The sequence below is a fragment of the Ovis aries genome, chromosome 4 (assembly GCF_016772045.2).
Source record: "Ovis aries strain OAR_USU_Benz2616 breed Rambouillet chromosome 4, ARS-UI_Ramb_v3.0, whole genome shotgun sequence".
Classification (NCBI taxonomy): Eukaryota; Metazoa; Chordata; class Mammalia; order Artiodactyla; family Bovidae; genus Ovis; species Ovis aries.
Window position 1 is genome coordinate 88674068 of NC_056057.1, and position 21025 is coordinate 88695092.

Genomic DNA, 21025 nt, shown 5'->3' on the forward strand with positions numbered 1-21025 from the left:
TTTTCAAATTATAGAGAATTCAATTATATGTTTTAAATCCTATTTCTACTCAAGTGTGTTTCAGTACTTCTTTTACCAATAAACTTACACTGGCCTCGCTGGCACCAAGCAACTTGCCTCAAAGCTTATATTATTTTATTATTTAACTGGTTCCGAATAGAAAAAGGAGTACATCAAGGCTGTATATTGTCACCCTGCTTATTTAACTTATATGCAGAGTACATCATGAGAAACGCTGGGCTGGAGGAAGCACAAGCTGGAATCAAGATTGCCGGCAGAAATATCAATAAGCTCCGATATGCAGATGACACCACCCTTATGGCAGAAAGTGAAGAGGAACTAAAAAGCCTCTTGATGAAAGTGAAAGAGGAGAGTGAAAAAGTTGGCTTAAAGCTCAACATTCAGAAAACTAAGATCATGGCATCTGGTCTCATCACTTCATGGCAAATAGATGGGGAAAGAGTGGCTGACTTTATTTTTCTGGGCTCCAAAATCACTGCAGATAGTGATTGCAGCCATGAAATTAAAAGACGCTTACTCCTTGGAAGGAAAGTTATGACCAACCTAGATAGCATATTGAAAAGCAGAGACATTACTTTGCCAACAAAGGTCCATCTAGTCAAGGCTATGGTAGTTCCAGTGGTCATGTATGGATGTCAGAGTTGGACTGTGAAGAAAGCTGAGGGCCGAAGAATTGATGCTTTTGAACTGTGGTGTTGGAGAAGACTCTTGAGAGTCCCTTGGACTGCAAGGATATCCAACCAGTCCACTCTAAAGGAGATCAGTCCTGGGTGTTCACTGGAAGGACTGATGCTGAAGCTGGAACTCCAATAGTTTGGCCACCTGATGCAAAGAGCTGACTCATTTGAAAAGACCCTGATGCTGGGAAAGATTGAGGGCAGGAGAAGGGGACGACAGAGGATGAGATGGTTGGATGGCATCACCGACTCAACGGACATGGGTCTGGGTGAACTCCTGGAGTTGGAGTTGGACAGAGAAGCCTAGTGTGCTGCAGTTCATGGGGTCGCAAAGAGTCGGACACGACTGAGCGACTGAACTGAACTGAACCCTTACACAACTGTTATGTTTAAAGGACAATTTGCATTAATTTGCATTCACAATCTGATTGTCTAGCCAATGAAGAATAATTTAACCTCTTTAAAATATATCCTGGTGCTTTAAATTTGAAATGTTATCACAAAGGTCAGCAGAAATTATCCTGCAGCCTCATTTACGCCGTCAGAAGTGAACATGGGATAAAGGCACTTACCTCCAAGGTGAATGACAGCACCACGTCGGACTTTGACAGCTGAATCTCATTCTCATCCCCTATGTCCAAAAAGGCAGAGTTCTGGGAACGTTTTAATTTTTGCAGTTTAAATTCTGGCCCGCCTTTTGAAACTGGAAGACTCTCCAAATTGGCCATTAGCAAATTCACTGAAGACCGCAACTCTTCTATGTACACACTCTCCATTTCTTTTGCTATAAACTTGGGGAATCGTCTTTCCTTGAAAATAATTATTAAAATAACAATGTCACACCAATCGGATCTCAATTTCATCATAAAACACTACATTATATACATATACTTGACTGTCTCAGAAACTGTGACACTAAATATAATGCCTTTACCTGATCCTTTAGTCTCTAGGCTTTAAAAGCCTTGTGCTGTGTGCATAGTCACTCAGTCATGTCTGACTCTTTGTGACCCCCATGGACTGTAGCCCCCCAGGCTCCTCTGTCCATGGGGATTCTCCAGGCAAGAATATTGGAGTGGGTTGTCATGCCCTCCCCTTCAGAGGATCTTCCCATTCCAGGGAACAAACCCACAACTCTCGCATTGCAGGTAGATTCTTTACCGTCTGAGCTACCAGGGATGGGATGGGATGACAGCTGTACAAAATGGGCTGGGGAATGATGGCCTAAAGCAGCTGTCATTCAGATGACTGCCTAATGCTCCAGAAAATCAATGCCTTTACTACCGCTTTCTTTGGCATCATTTAAACCTCAGCCTAAGCCATCCTCATCTCCAGGGTGAATGGAACACGTCCAGAGCATGTTCATCAACCTGCACCTCATCTGACTCTCTCACCCCAGTTTGCTCGTGAGGTGGCAAGGAGCATCTGGCACCACCCCATGAGTCAGTCCCAGAGCCTCAAACCACCTGTTTTCCTTTCCTCCCAACCAAACCTTGACATAGTTCTTTTAAAATAATTTACATATAATCAATATTAAAACTGCAAATGTATTATCATAGTTATTAAATATCTATATCCATTATTAATTTTCCCAAGGAAGCTTCTTAAGTGGCCTTTTAATATTCCTCTATAGTTTGAAGCAACTAGTAAGTTGCTTACTTACTCCCACATAATAAGTTTGCATCCTCAGAGAAAAACACACAGCTACTCAGTTATGAAATAATTTGGTTTCTTTTGGGGATGGGGGTAGGGAATAGCATTTGGATAGTTTTTCAATACATGCAAAAGAGGAAAGAAAATAAAGCATAAAAGCATTTTTACATTTGCGAACTAATTTTAAAAGCTATCATAAAAAGCAGCCAAAACCCAGATATCAGGCAAAAAGGTGAGAGAATAGGTCCTTTCAATACCATATGTGAGCAAAGACCATCCAAGGCTCATGCAGGGTAAATGTCGCTAGTTTAATTTACTGTTTGTAGCCTGCCAGGCTCCTCTGTCCATGGAATTCTCCAGGCCAGAATACTGGAGTGGGTAACTGTTCCCTTCTCCAGGGGATCTTCCCAACCCAGGGATGGAACCCAGGTCCCCGCATTGCAGGTGGATTCTTTGTCACCTGAGCCACCAAGGAAGCCCCCAGTGTACTGTTTACTACTGATATAAGATCCCAGAAGGCTGAAGCTACGTGTTACTTTGTACAGTTCTGCCTGGTGATGATATAAGTAATGTGTGTTTGGTGAGTAAGACAATCCAATGATTATAGTTTTAAATCCTTGTTGGAAATTAATCACTTTTATTGGGTTTTACATGGATCTTAACTTTGCCTAAACACACCTACTTTTCAAATGCTCTTCAGACTAGGTTCTAATATCTAACTAGCTTGCTCATTAATTATACACTGAGTACAATCATTGTTTGTTCATTTTATATTTGTATGACCATCAGAGTTTTGTCTTTTAGAAATATTTTAGGAAAGTAAAAGGCAGATACATCATGTGTTTGACAGTTTCGATGTACTGGTTATTTTCCCTAAATTTTCAAGGTGTTATTTCACGGAAAATGTAATATTAGCATATGAAAAAAACCTATTCTTATTTAGCTTTCATTAAAAATACTTCAAGGAAGAGACTAGCAGAAATCACGTCGACTGTATCAGCATTTTCAAACTTTACAGGAAATAGACTATACTAGATTTTCTTTTTCTCTCTGGGGGAATAAAAACAACAACTCTGTTTTAAAGCTTTGAGGTTTGTTGATAGTATTTCTTAAACTTTATTTAGCCTGCTTATGTTGCCTCTTTCTTGGAAACAAAACCAAATGTACATATTAAATTTGATCTTTTAAATTAGAACAGCATCAGAAATAGCACTATTCTGTAGCTTAACTGTGAGTTGTTCCTATAAACCATTTCAGTGTTCTAATTTGGTCTTCTGTACAGCTTAGCTCATTATCAGCCCTAACACATTATGTACATAAAAAAGAATCTGCTCCATAAAATTCCCATTATTCAAATCTAGTCACTCTTGAAGGGCTCTTCACTTTCCAGTAGATGAAGCATGGATCAGAGTGGTAGGATGAAGATGGTGACAACTGTCAGACTGGAAATACTCTGACGAGAGGCACAAATGGATTTCCTGACAAACGTGGCATGAGCAAAAAAAAAAAAAGGGTCAAAGATGATTCCAAGTTTTTACGCCTGATGTCCTAGAAAGAAAGAACTGCCAAGAACTGGCCCACCATAATCACTTGCCTGGAAATTGTCAACACCCTCCTTCACTCCCACATTCCCGACTCCATCTTCTCTGCTTTATTTTCTAAATAGCAATGATCACCTTCCATAATTTTTTTACATAGCATGTTTGCTGCTTATTGCAAGTCTCTCCCAAATAAAATGTAAGCTCTCTGAGGACATGGCAGGGATACTTTTGTCTGATGTTATCCCAAGACAACTACATCTGTCTGGACGTATCCCAAATGCCTAAAATAGCACCTGATTATTTTAATAAGGTGTTCAATATTTAGCCACTGAATTTATGAACAGAGAAATTCAGGCTCCAAAAGGTTAGATAAGTTGCTCATGTTATATATCCAGGAAACAGCAAACATGGATTTGGTCCAGAGGTCTTTCTGGCCCAGTCCATCACATTTTTTCTATCACTACTTCCTAATTATGTCTTGGCTAAATGGTGTAATTTCAGCCAAAGTCAATGTATATATATGGCTGATTCATGTTGCTGTACAGCAAAAATACAATGATGTAAAGCAATTATATTCCAATAAAAATGATAAGAAAAAAAGAACCAAGAAAAAATATTTATATCCCTTGAAACAGATTTCTGCCCTGTGGATTCAATGTCATTGTACTGTGTTGTGAAGTGTAACAGTTGTTGCTGTTCTATTGCTAACTCTTTGTGACCCCATGGACTGCAGCACACCAGGCTTCCCTGTCCTTCACTATCTCCTGGAGTTTGCTCAAACTCATGCCCATTGAGTCAGTGATGCCATCCAACCAACTCATGTTCTGTCACCCCCTTTTCCTCCCGCCCTCAACTTTTCTGACATCAGGGTCTTTTCCAATGAGTTGGCTCTTTGTATAAGGTGGCCAAAGTATTGGAACTTCAGCTTCAGCATCAGTCCTTCCAATGACTATTCAGGGTTGACTTTTTATGATTGACTGGCTTGATATCCTTGCCACAGTATTCCCAGGACTGTGCAGGAAGAACAGATTCAAACCTCCACTCAGATCTTTAAAACACTAGTTCTCATTGTTCCATGTGGATTTCCTATAATAATAGGTACCAAGTGTGATAGGTGTTCCTAATAGTTGATTGCCAACTCTAAACTATGTATAAACCAAGTTTCTGGAATTATGAGGCCGAAGAGGCATCAGGGCCTAGAAAAACAAACCCAAGCTCTGGAGTCCGAAGAACAATGTCTGAGGTCTTTTATTAAGTAATCTTGCCTAAATCTCAATCTTCTTGTCTATAAAATAAATTCATTATATCATCTGCCCTTGTGGGTTCAAAGGATTATGGTAGAGATTTAAGACAACAAGGTCAGTCAGTAAATTACAACTAGCTTTATATTTTAGGAAGATGGCTTCAATTTAGTGAAACAAAGTAGAAAGCAATTAAACATCTATTTACCAAAAGACATTATATTTTGAGGGTTTTCTTTTTTTAATTCCAATCCCACTGGTTTCAATTCCTTCCTTCTTCATGCTTTTTCTACTTTATCAACATTTCTGATGGAATCAGTAGGGTCCCCTCAAAGAGAAGCTGCTGGTGTGCGTCACTGACCTCGCTCCTCTGACTCAGCTCCGAGGTTGTACAAACACATTTTTCTCCACAGACATGAACTTGAGAACACACCCCAGGCTCTCCCTCCTACTCTGGAACCCTCTGGAAATTCATCTAAATTATCACATATCCAGCCAGACCCTTGGAGAAGAACTTGGGACAGTGTGAACAGCTCAGGTACAATCTAAATACAAGGAGACAACTCAGAAATGCAGATCACAGGTCCAGAGTCCTGCCCACAGTGCACGTCTCTCTGGATTCTCTCTTAGCCTCAGTTCTCCAAGAAAAGCAATGTCCTTCTAGACAGCTTCCAACACAGGCTAGGATTTGAGGGAAAGCATTTTTCCCCGAGGTTTTCCCAATGGCTCAGTGATTAAGAATGTGCCTGAAATGCAGGAGATTCAAGTTCAGTCTCTGGGTCTGCAAGAGCCCCTGGAGAAGGAAATGGCAATCCACTCCAGTATTCTTGCCTGGAGAATCCCACAGACAGAGGGACCTGGTGGGCTACAGTCCCTGGAGTCGCAGAAAGAGCTGAACATTACTGTGACTAAGCAACAATTTTTCTTCCTAAAGCTACTTGATTTCTAGCCAATAAATTCCACATTTGAATCTCTGGAATCATGTTGTGACTCTCCAGGTACGCAGAGGATAGTAACAAGGTGTGTTGTCCTTTCAACCTCTGCCCTCTGAATTTAACTCTTTAGCCCCTAATTCATATCATCATCCCATGTCTTCATCTGGAGAATCCTTCTCATGCATCTCTTGGCTTGACTCTCAAAATATATTACTATCTCTGTTACCCAACTTCTCTTTTCTCTGTTTTTCTATTTCTCTCCAATTTCTCAATGACTTCTCTACTTTTTAGTTGAATAGACATTTAGATAAATACAACATTAGCTGTCTTAAAACTTACATATTAATAAATATATTTTTCTTTGAAAAACACAAAACTTCAATTGTCAAATGCAGTGTGGGACAGATCTGGTAAAGTTCACTGTCTTGATTTGGGAGGTGGTTATATAGGGTGTACACACATTTATCAAGATGTAAACTAAAGGTCTATGTACTTTGCTATATACACGTTGTGCCTTAATTTTTAAAATGAAAAAATCCCCAATAGAGATGACTCTTCAGAGAGACAGAATCAGGGGGGAAAGGGGAGAAAGGAGAGTAAGTCTCCTTTATTATGTTTGAATAAAACATATTCAAAGTTTCCATTTAGCAGAAGAGAAAAGGAAAAAAAAAATCTTATTCTCAGACCCAAAGCATTATAATCTCAAGTCTCTTTTAAGGGACTAGAATTTTACTTTTACCACTGAAGTAAATTAATGCATCAATTTATTAGAAAATGATTTAGACAAAGAGTCCTCAGTATTAAAAACAAACACAGCTTTTGTTTGAAATCTGTTTCTGTTCACAGAAACACAGTGTATAAATAAAAGTAAATTAAATATTGTATTTGATGTATCCTGAGATTCTGCACTACAAACCTCAAATTATATTTTTCACCCATTCAAATATTAGTTGACACCACTGTGGGCCAAACACTGTGCTGGATACTTTGGGATATATCACATGATTTTTCAGGAAGACGGTCTTCTGATTATATTATGCTTAGCGCAATATTAAACTTCTAAGCCTGGCAGTTTGAGAAATCTGGGAATTGCTTTAAGAATAATCTACAAAAGTTACCATTGAATTTAAATATCTCATATAAAGATGGATATATAAAATAAATAATATTCTCCATTTAGATAATACGCATTCAGGAATCTGAGCTTAAGAGGTATGCATGGATAAAATTACACTGGCTTTATCTATACAAAACTTTCAGCTTACAGAAATCTAAGTACAGAAAGAAATGTGGTACAGTATATCAAAATCAACAGTTTACCTTTGCCATTTTCTCAGCCAACTGCAAACGGCCATCAAGTTCCCTTCTGATCTGGGCTGCTTGTTCATCTGCATTATCCAACTTAAAAATAAAACAGAAAACCACATGTACATGATTACTTAATGGCAGTGACCTACAGATTAAAGCAACACTAAAATGACTCTAAAAAAACTTTATAAGTCTTCTCAGCTACCTATTGAGAACACAGAAAAAATTGTTTAATTAGATTGACAGTATAACTAAATTTCTTAGACACTTTTGACTATGATTTGCTCACACCAAAAAAAGGTAATAAATCTCTAAGGTTAATAGTTCAGCTTACCAAAAACTCTAATTATAATAATCCTTTGCCAAATGTATCCCCAACATATCTAAGGCAAGAAATCCTGGTTTCCTTGAGGATGCATGAAGTTGTCATTAAGTTTATTCAGTTCAGTTCATTCTTCCGCCTCCATTAAGAAAAGATTCAGTTCATTCTTCCGCCTCCATTAACATCAGTCCTAAATAGTTCCAAGCAGATAAATCTCTTGTTCTTTCAAATTCCCAGAATGCATTTCCAGAGAGTGAGATACTAAGGTTTCATTATTTTCCTTGTTCTTTCAAAAAATATTTCCTTCGTTTGTATAATAAGTTTCTCTTAGTGCTAAACTATCAAAGTACTATTTGACTGACTGCTATCACTTTCTACCGTTTAAATCTTCATATGCTCCTCATTCTAGTACCAACAGGCTCATACTGCCAAGAAATCCTTTTACAGGCTGGCACCACATTAGAATCCCATTCTCTCATTCTAAATTTGATTGAAAGCTTAGCATGTTAGCCTCATTTTTAAAGATATTTCCATCTACATGGAAAATAACTTCTCCACTGAAATAATCCTGAACTTTTTTCTATTACTTCCTTTAACTTTTCCTCATGATTCCTTCTAATTCTTTATTGGTTCCTTATAAAATCTCTTCCTGTGAGCCATGGCACAGTGTGGGAGGCACTGTGTGCGTGACAGACATAGATCAGACTGATGCTTCTCCCCATTTTAATTCCTTCCCCTCTCTCACTTCCATCATCAAGAAGCCTAGACCTCACAATACAACCATAGTTTAGTAAAAGTCCATCTAAAAATTGGATTAGTACTGAGGACAACATTAGACATCCGGGATAATACAGACTAACTTGTCCATTTGCTGAAGAACTGCATATAAACCACGCTACACTGAAAAAAGAAAGGCCTTAAAAAGAAAAATTCTGAAAAAAAAAAAATGAGTAGGTCAGTAAGATGGTCCTGTCAGAAGGCACTATATGAAAAGTCAAGGAGAAGGAAAGATGCTCTAGGAAGAGGGCACCAAACATCTGGATCAGGTCAGACACTGGTGTGGGGATCGCAGAAGGGGAGAAAAGGGAAGGGTAATGAGAGGTGGGGCTGGAGAGAGAGGCGGGGCTTCTTTAAACACCTGAGCCAAATGAAGGAGTTTGGAATTGGTTCTTAACGCACTGGAAATTCAGCAAGAGATTTTAAGCAGAACTTCATAATGGTCAATGTGTCTGTCTCCATCAAAAACAACAGACGAGATGGACATAAAGATTTCTGTCTGTCCATTCATCTAATTTGTTTATTTAACAGACAGATCTGGGGTTACCTTTTTGAAACATGTTTCTAAGCTGATTTTTTTTTAATAATTTTTATTTTTACTTTATTTTACTTTACAATACTGTATTGGTTTTGCCATACACCGACATGAATCCACCACGGGTGTACGTGCATTCCCAAACATGAACCCCCCTCCCACCACCCTCCCCATAACATCTCTCTGGGTCATCCCCGTGCACCGGCCCCAAGCATGCTGTATCCTGTGTCAGACATAGACTGGCGATTCGATTCTTACATGATAGGATACATGTTTCAATGCCATTCTCCCAAATCATCCCACCCTCTCCCTCTCCCTCTGAGTCCAAAACTCCGTTATACACCTCTGTGTCTTTTTTGCTGTCTTGCATACAGGGTCGTCATTGCCATCTTTCTAAATTCCATATATATGTGTTAGTATACTGTATTGGTGTTTTTCTTTCTGGCTTACTTCACTCTGTATAATCGGCTCCAGTTTCATCCATCTCATCAGAACTGATTCAAATGAATTCTTCTTAACGGCTGAGTAATACTCCATTGTGTATATGTACCACGGCTTTCTTATCCATTCATCTGCTGATGGACATCTAGGTTGTTTCCATGTCCTGGCTATTATAAACAGTGCTGCAATGAACATTGGGGTACATGTGTCTCTTTCAATTCTGGTTTCCTCGGTGTGTATGCCCAGCAGTGGGATTGCTGGGTCATAAGGTAGTTCTATTTGTAATTTTTTAAGGAATCTCCACACTGTTCTCCACAGTGGCTGTACTAGTTTGCATTCCCACCAACAGTGTAGGAGGGTTCCCTTTTCTCCACACCCTCTCCAGCATTTACTGCTTGCAGATTTTTGGATCGCAGACATTCTGACTGGTGTGAAGTGGTACCTCATTGTGGTTTTGATCCCTATCAAGCTACCAGCCATATTTTTCACAGAACTAGAACAAATAATTTCAAGATTTGTATGGAAATACAAAAACCTCGAATAGCCAAAGCAATCTTGAGAAAGAAGAATGGAACTGGAGGAATCAACTTGCCTGACTTCAGGCTCTACTACAAAGCCACAGTCATCAAGACAGTATGGTACTGGCACAAAGACAGACATATAGATCAATGGAACAAAATAGAAAGCCCAGAGATAAATCCACACACATATGGACACCTTATCTTTGACGAAGGAGGCAAGAATATACAATGGAGTAAAGACAATCTCTTTAACAAGTGGTGCTGGGAAAACTGGTCAACCACTTGTAAAAGAATGAAACTAGATCACTTTCTAACACCATACACAAAAATAAACTCAAAATGGATTAAAGATCTAAATGTAAGACAGAAACATAAAACTCCTAGAGGAGAACATAGGCAAAACACTCTCAGACATAAATCACAGCAGGATCCTGTATGATCCACCTCCCAGAATTCTGGAAATAAAAGCAAAAATAAACAAATGGGATCTAATTAAAATTAAAAGCTTCTGCACAACAAAGGAAAATATAAGCAAGGTGAAAAGACAGCCTTCTGAATGGGAGAAAATAATAGCAAATGAAGCAACTGACAAACAACTAATCTCAAAAATATACAAGCAACTTATGCAGCTCAATTCCAGAAAAATAAACGACCCAATCAAAAAATGGGCCAAAGAACTAAATAGGCATTTCTCCAAAGAAGACATACAGATGGCTAACAAACACATGAAAAGATGCTCAACATCACTCATTATTAGAGAAATGCAAATCTAAGTTGATTTTTAAAAACTAAAGTTCATTTAAAAATGAGATTAACAATAGAATTTCCCTAAACTAAATCCTTGCTATAAAGGAGTTTCTATGTCATCTCAAACATGAATATACTTTTTATTTAAACTAATATTCATAATTAAACAAGTTTCTCTTCACTGTCTAAAGTCAAAATGATTTAGCTTAAAAACTAATATAATTATTATGGAAAAGAAAATGTGATAAATGACTATTCCAGGTAACCAAAATCATGGTCCTAAAAACAAAAATTTTGTTTAAGAACAAAATTAAAATTAAAAACAAAATTTTATTTAACTACAGTAGCTCAAATACAGTAAACATAATATGAAATATCTTCTCTTCTTTACTTAAATGCTGATAAATATTTTTCCACAAAGAAACAAAATGGTTACTCGCATGTAAAGAGTAAGAGTCCTACCAAGAAACAGCATTTAACATCTTAAAATCTTAGAAATTCTTCAAATTTCACCACAAAATATTATTTAACATCTTTATCTCTATCTTTATATTAACAGCTCTTACCTAATTTTAAATGGAGTTGTTTGAGTCACTTCTGGGGTTTATCAGTGCTTTCTGCGAGTTTTCCATTACTTTTAAAAAATATTAATGCCTTGGGACTTCCCTGGTGGTCCAGTGGTTAAGAGTACACCCTGCAATGCAGGGGACCCTGGTTCAATCCCTGGTTGGGAAACTAAGATCCCGCATGCCACAGCTACTGAGAGAGTCCCTGCATCCCAATGAAAGACCCTATGTAACACAATGAAGATCACGTGTGCCGCAACTAAGACCCGATGCAGCCAAATAGATACAATCAAAAAAATACTAATGCCTTAACTGCATTTGTCTGAAAAAACACAAAGAAAAGCAGAGCACTGCTATATTGTCTTTTAATAGCAGTCTCTCAGAGAAAGAAAGGATATTAACTTTGATGACTATAGTGTTATTTTGTGAAACTAGAAAAACATATTTCCAAACATGTTTAAAAAAAACAACAGGAAATAATACAATAAAGACAACACATGTTAGAAAGAATTCTAGGAGGTATTAATAAGTCAGCTGGTTGACTTTTCAAAATAAGAATTTTAGTTTACCATTCCATGACCCATATGGTTTGTCTTCTTTTGAGTATTACCTTTGTTTTTCATAACATGAAAGTCTATATAATTTTTATGAATCTTTTTTAAAGACTGATTTCTCAGTTGGGATAACTGTAGTTTCACGTGTAGTTGTAAGAAATAATTGAGAGATATCCACTGTATTGCCCAGTTTCCCCCATGGTAGCATCTTATAAAACCAGATCATCATATACAACCAGAATACTGACTGACACGGTCATCCAGCGTATTCCAGTTTCCTTAGTTTCATGCACACGTATCTGTGTGTATTGACTTCTATGCAATTTATCATGTGTCTAGGTTTGTACAGTCATCATCACTGTCAAGGCACTGATCAGCTTTAATACCATATTCTGCCCTTTTATAAACACATCCACCTCCCCCCACCCAATCCTGGACTGTTTAGCTTCAACAATGTACCTCATTTTCAGAATTTTCAAAACTTAATTTAATAAGGCAACAAATTTCCTTTTAATTTCCATTATTATATTGGAGATGTTCTCCCATGAGAAATTAACATTTATTAACACTGCATTGGGGCCACAGACCCCTTTAATCTACATGTTCACTTCTCTGGTCCTTTCCTCAAAGCCCATAGCCATAAATAGCTATCTATTCACTGATAACCCTCAAGTATGTATCTATAACTCCAACCTCTCACCAGTGTCCCAGTCTTTTATTTTCAACTGCCTTCCAGACTTTATTATCTTGGACTCCAAAATCACTGAAGATGGTGACTGCAGCCATAAAATTAAAAGATGCTTGCTCCTTGGAAAAAAAGCTAGACAGTGTATTAAAAAAAGCTAGACAGTGTATTAAAAAGCAGAGACATCACTTTGCTGACAAAGGTTCGTATAATAAAAGCTATGGTTTTTCCAGTAGTCATGTACAGATGTGAGAGTTGGACCATAAAGAAGGCTGAGTGCCGCAGAACTGATGCTTTTGAACTGTGGTGCTGGAGAAGACTCTTGAGAGTCCCTTGGACTGCAAGATCAAACAAGCCAACTCACTGGAAAAGACACTGATGCTGGGAAAGATCGAGGGCAGGAGGAGAAGGGGGCAACAGAGATGAGATGGTTGGATGGCATCATTGACTCAGTATCCATGAATTTGAGGAAACTCCGGGAGATAGTGAAGGACAGGGAGGCCTGGTGTGCTGCAGTCCATGGGGTCATAAAGAGTTAGATGTGACTGAGCAACTCAACCACCACCTACCATTTCAATTTGCATGAAGACAAGACACACTGCATTTAACATACCTCAAACAGAATCTTGCTTTCCAGCTTCCCACCCCAATCACTCCTTTCATGAGTAATGCCATGTCGTATAATTGGCATGCCTAATTACCATGTGTTCAAGCCCAAAGTTGACGTGTTGTTTGTGATGTCTCTTTCCTTCACAACCCACAACCATTCAACTACAGTCATGTAGTGAAACCTAGAATCACTTCAAGTCCATTTCAGTTGGCCAATACAGTTGTATTCATCATTATGAAGAGAAAAATTATTTTTCTTTTCTGAAAACTTGGTTTTACACACTATTTCCTGTCCTCCTCTTCAAACAAAAAAGCAGAAAAAAAGCCCAAACAGATACTTCAGTAGATGTGGAACATCACACTTTTAAATGCTGGTGAGGCATCCATCTCTAGCGTCTGATTTGGGCTCTCAGATCAAGACAGTGGGGATAATTTGTGGAGTGTGGAGTTGGTGGCTGGGGCCAAAGACAAGTCTTCACTACACAAAGACATCTTTTAATTTCATTTTCTTTTTCTTTAGATTCCTGATTTCAATGCTTTATATGACAACTGACTACTTATACCTCACGGATGTCTTTTCCTGGTATGGAATATTCTTCAGGTCTTTACAGAGGGTCATTTAACCCTGACCATAAAAGATTCCCATACATATATTGACTCTGTGCAACACCTTCAGGGTCTATCATACAGAACATTTTACAGCTTCAATATTCAAAATATTTCACTGTCTTGACAAATATTTAGTACTTTTATTTTCTTTCTGTTCATTACATGGGAATTACTGTTTCTACATTCAGAATTCTCTTGGCTAAGATGTTCCTAACCTGGACCACCAGGAGTCTGAACCATCCAAGTTGGGAACAAAATTTGGAGAGGTATGCATTTGTTTCCTTCAGGAATTGTCCGAATTTTAGAGTTTAACCAAAGGGGTAGTTAACTTAAAAGACATAAAGAACCACGGCTCTAGGATAATCTCCTTCATAGAAGTCTCTATTCATTTGTTCTAGAAGAGGCTGCATGACTTTTCAAACATAAGCAATAGAAAATGGTCACCTCATACGTACACATTATCAATCTTACCCTTTCAGAGATGTGTTAAATTCTTCGTGAAAGGACATTGGCTCTGGAAATGACATAAGCTCTGAAAAATGCTGACTGAATGATCCACGGATTACTTTACCAACTGTTGTTTCTTCTACATCTACTATATAGCAAGTACTACTAAAGACTCTTCAGTAGCTGCAGAAGTAGAGGTTTTCTACGAGTTCACACTTCATACAGAAAACAGTTTAAAAAAAAGGGAGTATTTAAAACAGAATAGAATGGCCACAAGAAACTACTGATCAAGGAATTCAGTGATGGAAGATATGTCTTTCCTGGTTGATAATATCCAAAAGGATTGCCGCCATGGAAATGCAGGTCAGGAAGCAACAGTTAGAACAGATACGGAACTGAACATGGAACATAGAACTGGACATGGAACAACAGACTGCTTCCAAATAGGAAAATGAGTATGTCAAGGCTGTATATTGTCACCCTGCTTATTTAACTTATATGCAGAATACATCATGAGAAATGCTGGGCTGAAAGAAGCACAAGCTGGAATCAAGATTGCCAGGAGAAATATCAATAACCTCAGATATGAAGATGACACCACTCTTATGGCAGAAAGTGAAAAGGAATTAAAAAGCCTCTTGATGAAAGTGAAAGAGGAGAGCGAAAAGTTGGCTTAAAGCTCAACATTCAGAAAATGAAGATCATGGCATCTGGTCCCATCACTTCATGGGAAATAGATGGGGAAACAGTGTCAGACTTTATTTTTTGGGGCTCCCAAATCACTGCAGATGGTGACTGCAGCCATGAAATTAAAAGATGCTTACTCCTTGGAAGGAAAGTTATGACCAATCTAGACAGCATATAAAAAGCAGAGACATTATTTTGCCAACAAAGGTCCATCTAGTCAAGGCTATGGTTTTTCCAGTGGTCATGAATGGATGTGAGAATTGGACTGTGAAGAAAGCTGAGCACCAAAGAATTGATGCTTTTGAACTGTGGTGTTGGAAAAGACTCTTGAGAGTCCCTTGGACTGCAAGGAGATCCAACCAGTCCATCCTAAAGGAGATCAGTCCTGGGTGTCCTTTGGAAGGACTGATGCTAAAGCTGAAACTCCAATACTTTGGCCAGCTCATGTGAAGAGTTGACTCATTGGAAAAGACTCTGATGCTGGGAGGGATTGGGGGCAGGAGGAGAAGGGGACGACAGAGGATGAGATGGCTGAATGGCATCACCAACTTCATGGACATGAGTCTGAGTGAACTCCAGGAGTTGGTGATGGACAGGGAGGCCTGGCATGCTGCAATTCATGGGGTCGCAAGAGTCAGACACGACTGAGCGACTGAACTGAACTGAACAATGGAAACATTAAAAAATGAACTTTGAGGAATAGAAAACATGGATTAGTCTTGACTTGCATCTCTCAAATTCTGGGCTCTCTGGGGCCCAGTCCTCTCAAGTTCCACTGAAGCAGTTTGAGAAGAGGTCCTACAAATCAACAAATCTCCCTTTGCAGAAGTCCACAGGAAGATGCAAAGACTTCACTGGAAGACAACTATTTTATAGGTAAGAAAAGTTTAAACAGCATGAGAATAATCTTACCAAGTTTCACCCAACAGCTTCATTTTATAGTATTAATATGTGATATCATTCTAATGCTTTAAAAGCTGCAAACATCAAACACTTGAATTCATTAAATTTGCTCATATCTTCAAGGGGAAAAAAAGTCTTTTATAAAAAGTACTTTTCATAGCACTGTTTAGCATCATTGGCCTCTATGATTAATCTATTTCCGAGAGCCAGGATAATTGTCTTCACATTAATATTGTCAATCACTAAAAAAGAAGGATTAATAGCTGTGTTTTTCCATAATGATGTCTTATACGTGCTAACCCTAGTCAGTCGTGCCCTTCTTTCTCCCACTGGAAAAAAATTTGTTTTTTCTGAGTCCCCAGTCAAATTATGGCATATCTCTTTTCAAACAAATTATGTTATTTTCTTGTAATATTCATCTTGATCTTTTAGTATGAAAAATACAGGTAGACTAGGATTTGCACTGCTATATACACTTAATGCTTTCTCTGAGATTAATTCTTTCTATTTATATTATCTATATATCTGGAGATATATTGGTATCCCATCCCTGGAGAGAAGTAATTGGCACAATCATAACACTGATTCCAAAAGAACACTCTACCCAGCAATTTATTATATGATTTTCCTTTTTATTTCTGTTTTTTCATATAATTTTCTAATAGCCCAATGATTTATTTGACAGTGCCAAATATGCATGGATTTTGTAACATAGCTGAAAAACCCTGATCAAAAGTTGAAGTATTAGCAAATTCATTAACTTTATCAACAGATCTGTTAATTTTCTGCCATTACTTAATCAAATTACTTATCGTGAAGGTGATATGCTACTCCACCTCACTGATTGCTCCTGCTCTGTTTTCTTTCATTCTCTTCACCCCTTCGTTCTCTCAGCCCTTAAGCACACACAGTTGGTTCTTAGCTATTGTCTGTAGTTGTTTCTCAATTTCTCCAGTTGTGTTTCAGCTGTTGCATGTTAGCACATAGCTCTGCCCTCTCTCCCAAGTCCCAGCTCTCATCTTCCATTGACAGCAAGGTCTTTACTTTCAGGCCTCCAGCAATGGCCTGAACTAAGCCTGAATTGCCCTTCTTTACAGTCTACGCTTTATCACGGCTCCCCTGCTTCCGCACATGATTCTCACTACCGTTGATCAGGCTAACAGCTTAGAAGAGAAGGAGGAATAAAGGGCAGGTGATGGAAGGATGGGAGTAAGTGAACAGGGACAAACGGATATGAACGAAACAATGATACCCAGATAGCTTGGCTTAGTTTTCAGGTCCACCATATCTTGTACCAATCTCACTTTTTAACCTCCCAGATAGTTACATTACCTATACAAATTAGTTTGCCCATTATACACAAAACATACATTTCCCAATCATGTATTTTGCTTGTGTTTCTCCTGCCTGGGATGCTCTTCTTACCTTCGCTGCCCAGATCAATCTCCAGATCTTCTGCGAAGATGACCTTCCTACCTACTGAGTAACAAAGCAGGAATTGCCTGATGACATCTCTCTCATAGTTGTCTTCTAATTGTTCAGCTTCTCAGGTATTTATGAACTCTACCTCACGCTGCAACATATTACCCTTGTTAGCTCATCCTATCACCCTGACAAGAGGCCAAAACCAATCCATCTCCAATGGTGGGATTCACTTAACTACTCCCAGTTTTGACGTACAATAAATACAGAGAATAATACCACCTGTATTTGTAAGGCTTTTGGACCCTAACATCCCTCCAGATTGACTCATCTTTCATGAAGCACCCTCCTTCAAAAACAACAACAACAACAACAAAAAATCATCCTCCCTGCTCTTCTGATCATTGACAATTAGCCAGCAACTACAAGGTAACTAAAATTCTTTGTGCAATTTCATACAACAAAAAAAAACATAAGGAAATGAACTTATTCCCATACTCTGGAGAGCAATCTATTGCCTGTATGATGTTATGTATGAATCAGGTACCACTCTCTTGCTAGAGGCAACGCTTTTAGAGAACACTCTTATATCTACTTTCTAAATTATGTATAAGGAACCTGACTCAGAAATAGCAGTTCTGCCACGGATTCTTGTAGCACAGTTCTAAGAGTCTTAAAAATGAATTTCCCAAACTACACTTCCCTGTCATTACTACTTAAAAGTAGAAGAAAGAGGAATGAGTTAATTAGATATAAATTGCCCTATGTGATCTGAACTAAACTATATTAAATAATGGATCAAAAAGTTCAAAAGTAAGAACATAAGAAATTTAACCTCAAACATAAAAACCAGAGGACTCTGATAGCCTGGAGAACAGTCATATATATTCTCTAAAATGGTAGCTAGAACTTTGTAAATTTTTACACATCGTGAAATTTTCTTTAGTATTCCATTTGGCATTAACATTTTCTCTTCTAGACAGAAGTCATGAGCTCACATTTTCAAGCAATTATTTACGAACTACACTTCCCTCAATAACATAAGTAAATATACATTCACATTAATGAAATAACAATGAAATAGATTTTAGCACTAAGTAAAATAACACAGACACTATCAGCGATTTTAGAGAACTCTGCAGTGCAGTTTATAACTTTAGTCTCACCAGGACTAATAAGAGTAAATTTATACAGCACTCTATGTCAGAAACCATTCTAAGCATTTGTAAACATTATTGCATTGAAACCTCAGAGCAACCATATGGAATAGTTCTTATCATTATCCCAGTCTAATGATGAAAAATCTGAAGCACAGATAGGTTTAAGCAGTTTTCTAGGGTAAAGATCACACAATTAATACTTGGAAAGGCCAGGGTCTGAATCTTACAGTTTGACCTGAGGGTTAAACATAACCACCATTTACTCCTTTACAACACCTCACCCCCAGCTTTCACTCTGTTGGTCACTTGCTCTGAGTCCCCCAACAGGAAATACATGAAATATTACAGTATAATTAGTGGTACAAAGAGTCAAATATTTTAATATGTCCAAGTTGTTACAATGCAATAAAAGAGGTGTGTATGGCTATGTTAGCTTCCGTAGTGGCTCAGAGATAAGAAAACCTTAAGTGAACAGTGCAAAGAAATGGAGAAAAACAACAGAATGGTAATATTTTTTCAAGAAAATTAGATACCAAGGGAACATTTCATGTACAGATGGCCACAATAAAGGACAGAAACAGCAAGGATCTAACAGAAGCAGAAGAGATTAAGAAGAAATGGCAAGTACAAAAAAGGTCTTAATAACCCAGATAACTACTGTGGTGTGATCACTCACCTAGAGCCAGTCATCCTGGAGTGTGACGTCAAGTGAACCTTAGGAAGCATTACTACAAACAAAGCTAGTGGAGGTGATGGAATTCTAGCTGAGCTATTTCAAATTCTAAAAAATGATGCTGTTAAAGTACTTCACTCCATATGCCAGCAAATCTGGAAAATTCAACAGCGGCCACAGGACTGGGAAAAGTCAGTTTTCATTCCAATCCCAAAGAAGGGCAATGCCAAAAAATATTGAAAGTACCACACGATTGCACTCATTTCACACATAGCAAGGTCATGCTTAAAATCCTGTAAACCAGGCTTCAACAATATGTAAACCAAGAAATTCCATATGTACAAGCTGGATTTAGAAAAGGCAGAGGAACCAGAGATCAAATTGCCAACATCCGTTAGATCGTTGAAAAGGCACGAGAGTTCCAGAAAAAACATCTACTTCTGCTTCATTGACTATGCTAAATCCTTTGACTGTGTATATCAGAACAAACTGTGGAAAATTGTTAAAGAAATGGGAATACCAGACCACTTTACTTGACACTGAAAAACTTGTAAATGCAGGTAAAGAAGCAACAGTTAGAACTGGACTTGGAACAATGGACCGGTTCAAAATTGGGAAAGGAGTACATCAAGACTGTATATTGTCACCCTACCGTTTAACTTATATGCAGAGTTTATCATGAAAAATGCTGGGCTGGATGAATCACAAGCTGGAATCAAGACTGCCAGGAGAAATATCAACAACCTCAGATAGGCAGATGACACCACTTTAATGGCAGAAAGCAAAGAGGAACTAAAGAGCCTCTTGATGAGGCTGAAAGTTGAGAGTGAAAAAGCTAGCTTAAAACTCAGCGTTTGAAAACTAAGATCATGGCAACCAGTCCTATCACTTCATGGCAAGTAGATGGGGAAAATGTGGAAACAGTGACAGGCTTTATTTTCTTGGGCTCCAAAATCACTGTAGACGGTGACTGCAGCCATAAAAGACATTTGCTCCTTGGAAGAAAAGCTATGATAAACCTAGACACTGTATTTAAAAAGCAGAGACATTACTTTGCCAACAAAGTCTGTCTAGTCAAAGGCATGGTTTTCCCAGTAGTCATGTATGGATGTGAGATTTGGATCATATAGAAGGCTAAGCACTGAAGAATTGATGCTTTTGAACTGTGGTGTTGGAGAAGATTCTTGAGCATCCCTTGGACTGTAAGCAAATCAAACTGTTCAATCCTAAAGGAAATCAACTCTGAATTCTCATTGGAAGGAATGATCCTGAATCTGAAACTCCAATACTTTGGTCCCTTGGTGAGAAGAGCTGACTCACTGGAAACAACCCTGATGCTAGGAAAGATTGAGGGCAGGAGGATGAGATGGTTGGATGGCATCACGACTCAATGGACATGAACTTGAACAAATTCTGGGAGATAATGAAGGACAGGGAAGCCTGGTATGCTGCAGTCCACGGGGTTGCAAAGAGTCAGACGCAACAATGACTGAACAACAATTGGTGGCTCAGACAGTAAAGAATCTGCCAATAATGCAGCAGACCTGGGTCTGATCCCTGGGTCAGGAAGATCCCCTGGAAAAGGGAATGGCTACCTACTCCAGCAGTCTTGCCGGGAAAATTCCATGGCCTGAACAGACTGGCAGGATACAATCCATGGGGTCGCAAAGAGTCGGACAGGACTAAGCAACTAAAACTAATAGACATGAATATGATAGGGAACTGTATATTCCTCATGGAATTTCCGCACCTCTTGTGATATTTAAGAAAAGTGAGTGAGGGCAAGATTTGTGGAAGTGGAATTTGTCTTGCATTTTCAAGAATGGAGAAGGATTCCAAGTGAAAAGAGTAAAGTGAGACAAATTGAAAAGTCAAGACAATACAGGGTGTTAATGAGGAACAGGGAGTGACTTGGCTTACCTTGCACAGGAGATATGTAAAGAATAGTTACAGGGGGAGAACCTGGGAAAGAATCTAAGCAAGCCAGGTGG

At 38.4% G+C, this 21025-nt stretch overlaps 1 protein-coding gene across 11 annotated transcripts in view; it reads right to left on the reverse strand.

Moving 5' to 3' along the window:
* CADPS2 (calcium dependent secretion activator 2) overlaps positions 1-21025 on the reverse strand; it is a 574734-nt gene that overhangs the window by 332808 nt on the left and 220901 nt on the right. For all 11 annotated transcript variants that reach the window (XM_060414820.1, XM_060414821.1, XM_012177054.4 and 8 more), the window contains exons 4-5: positions 7389-7469; positions 1271-1507 (exon numbers count right to left, since the gene is read on the reverse strand). In XM_060414820.1, the coding sequence (XP_060270803.1) occupies positions 1271-1507; positions 7389-7469 (318 nt within the window). The remainder of the gene's footprint in view (positions 1-1270; positions 1508-7388; positions 7470-21025) is intronic.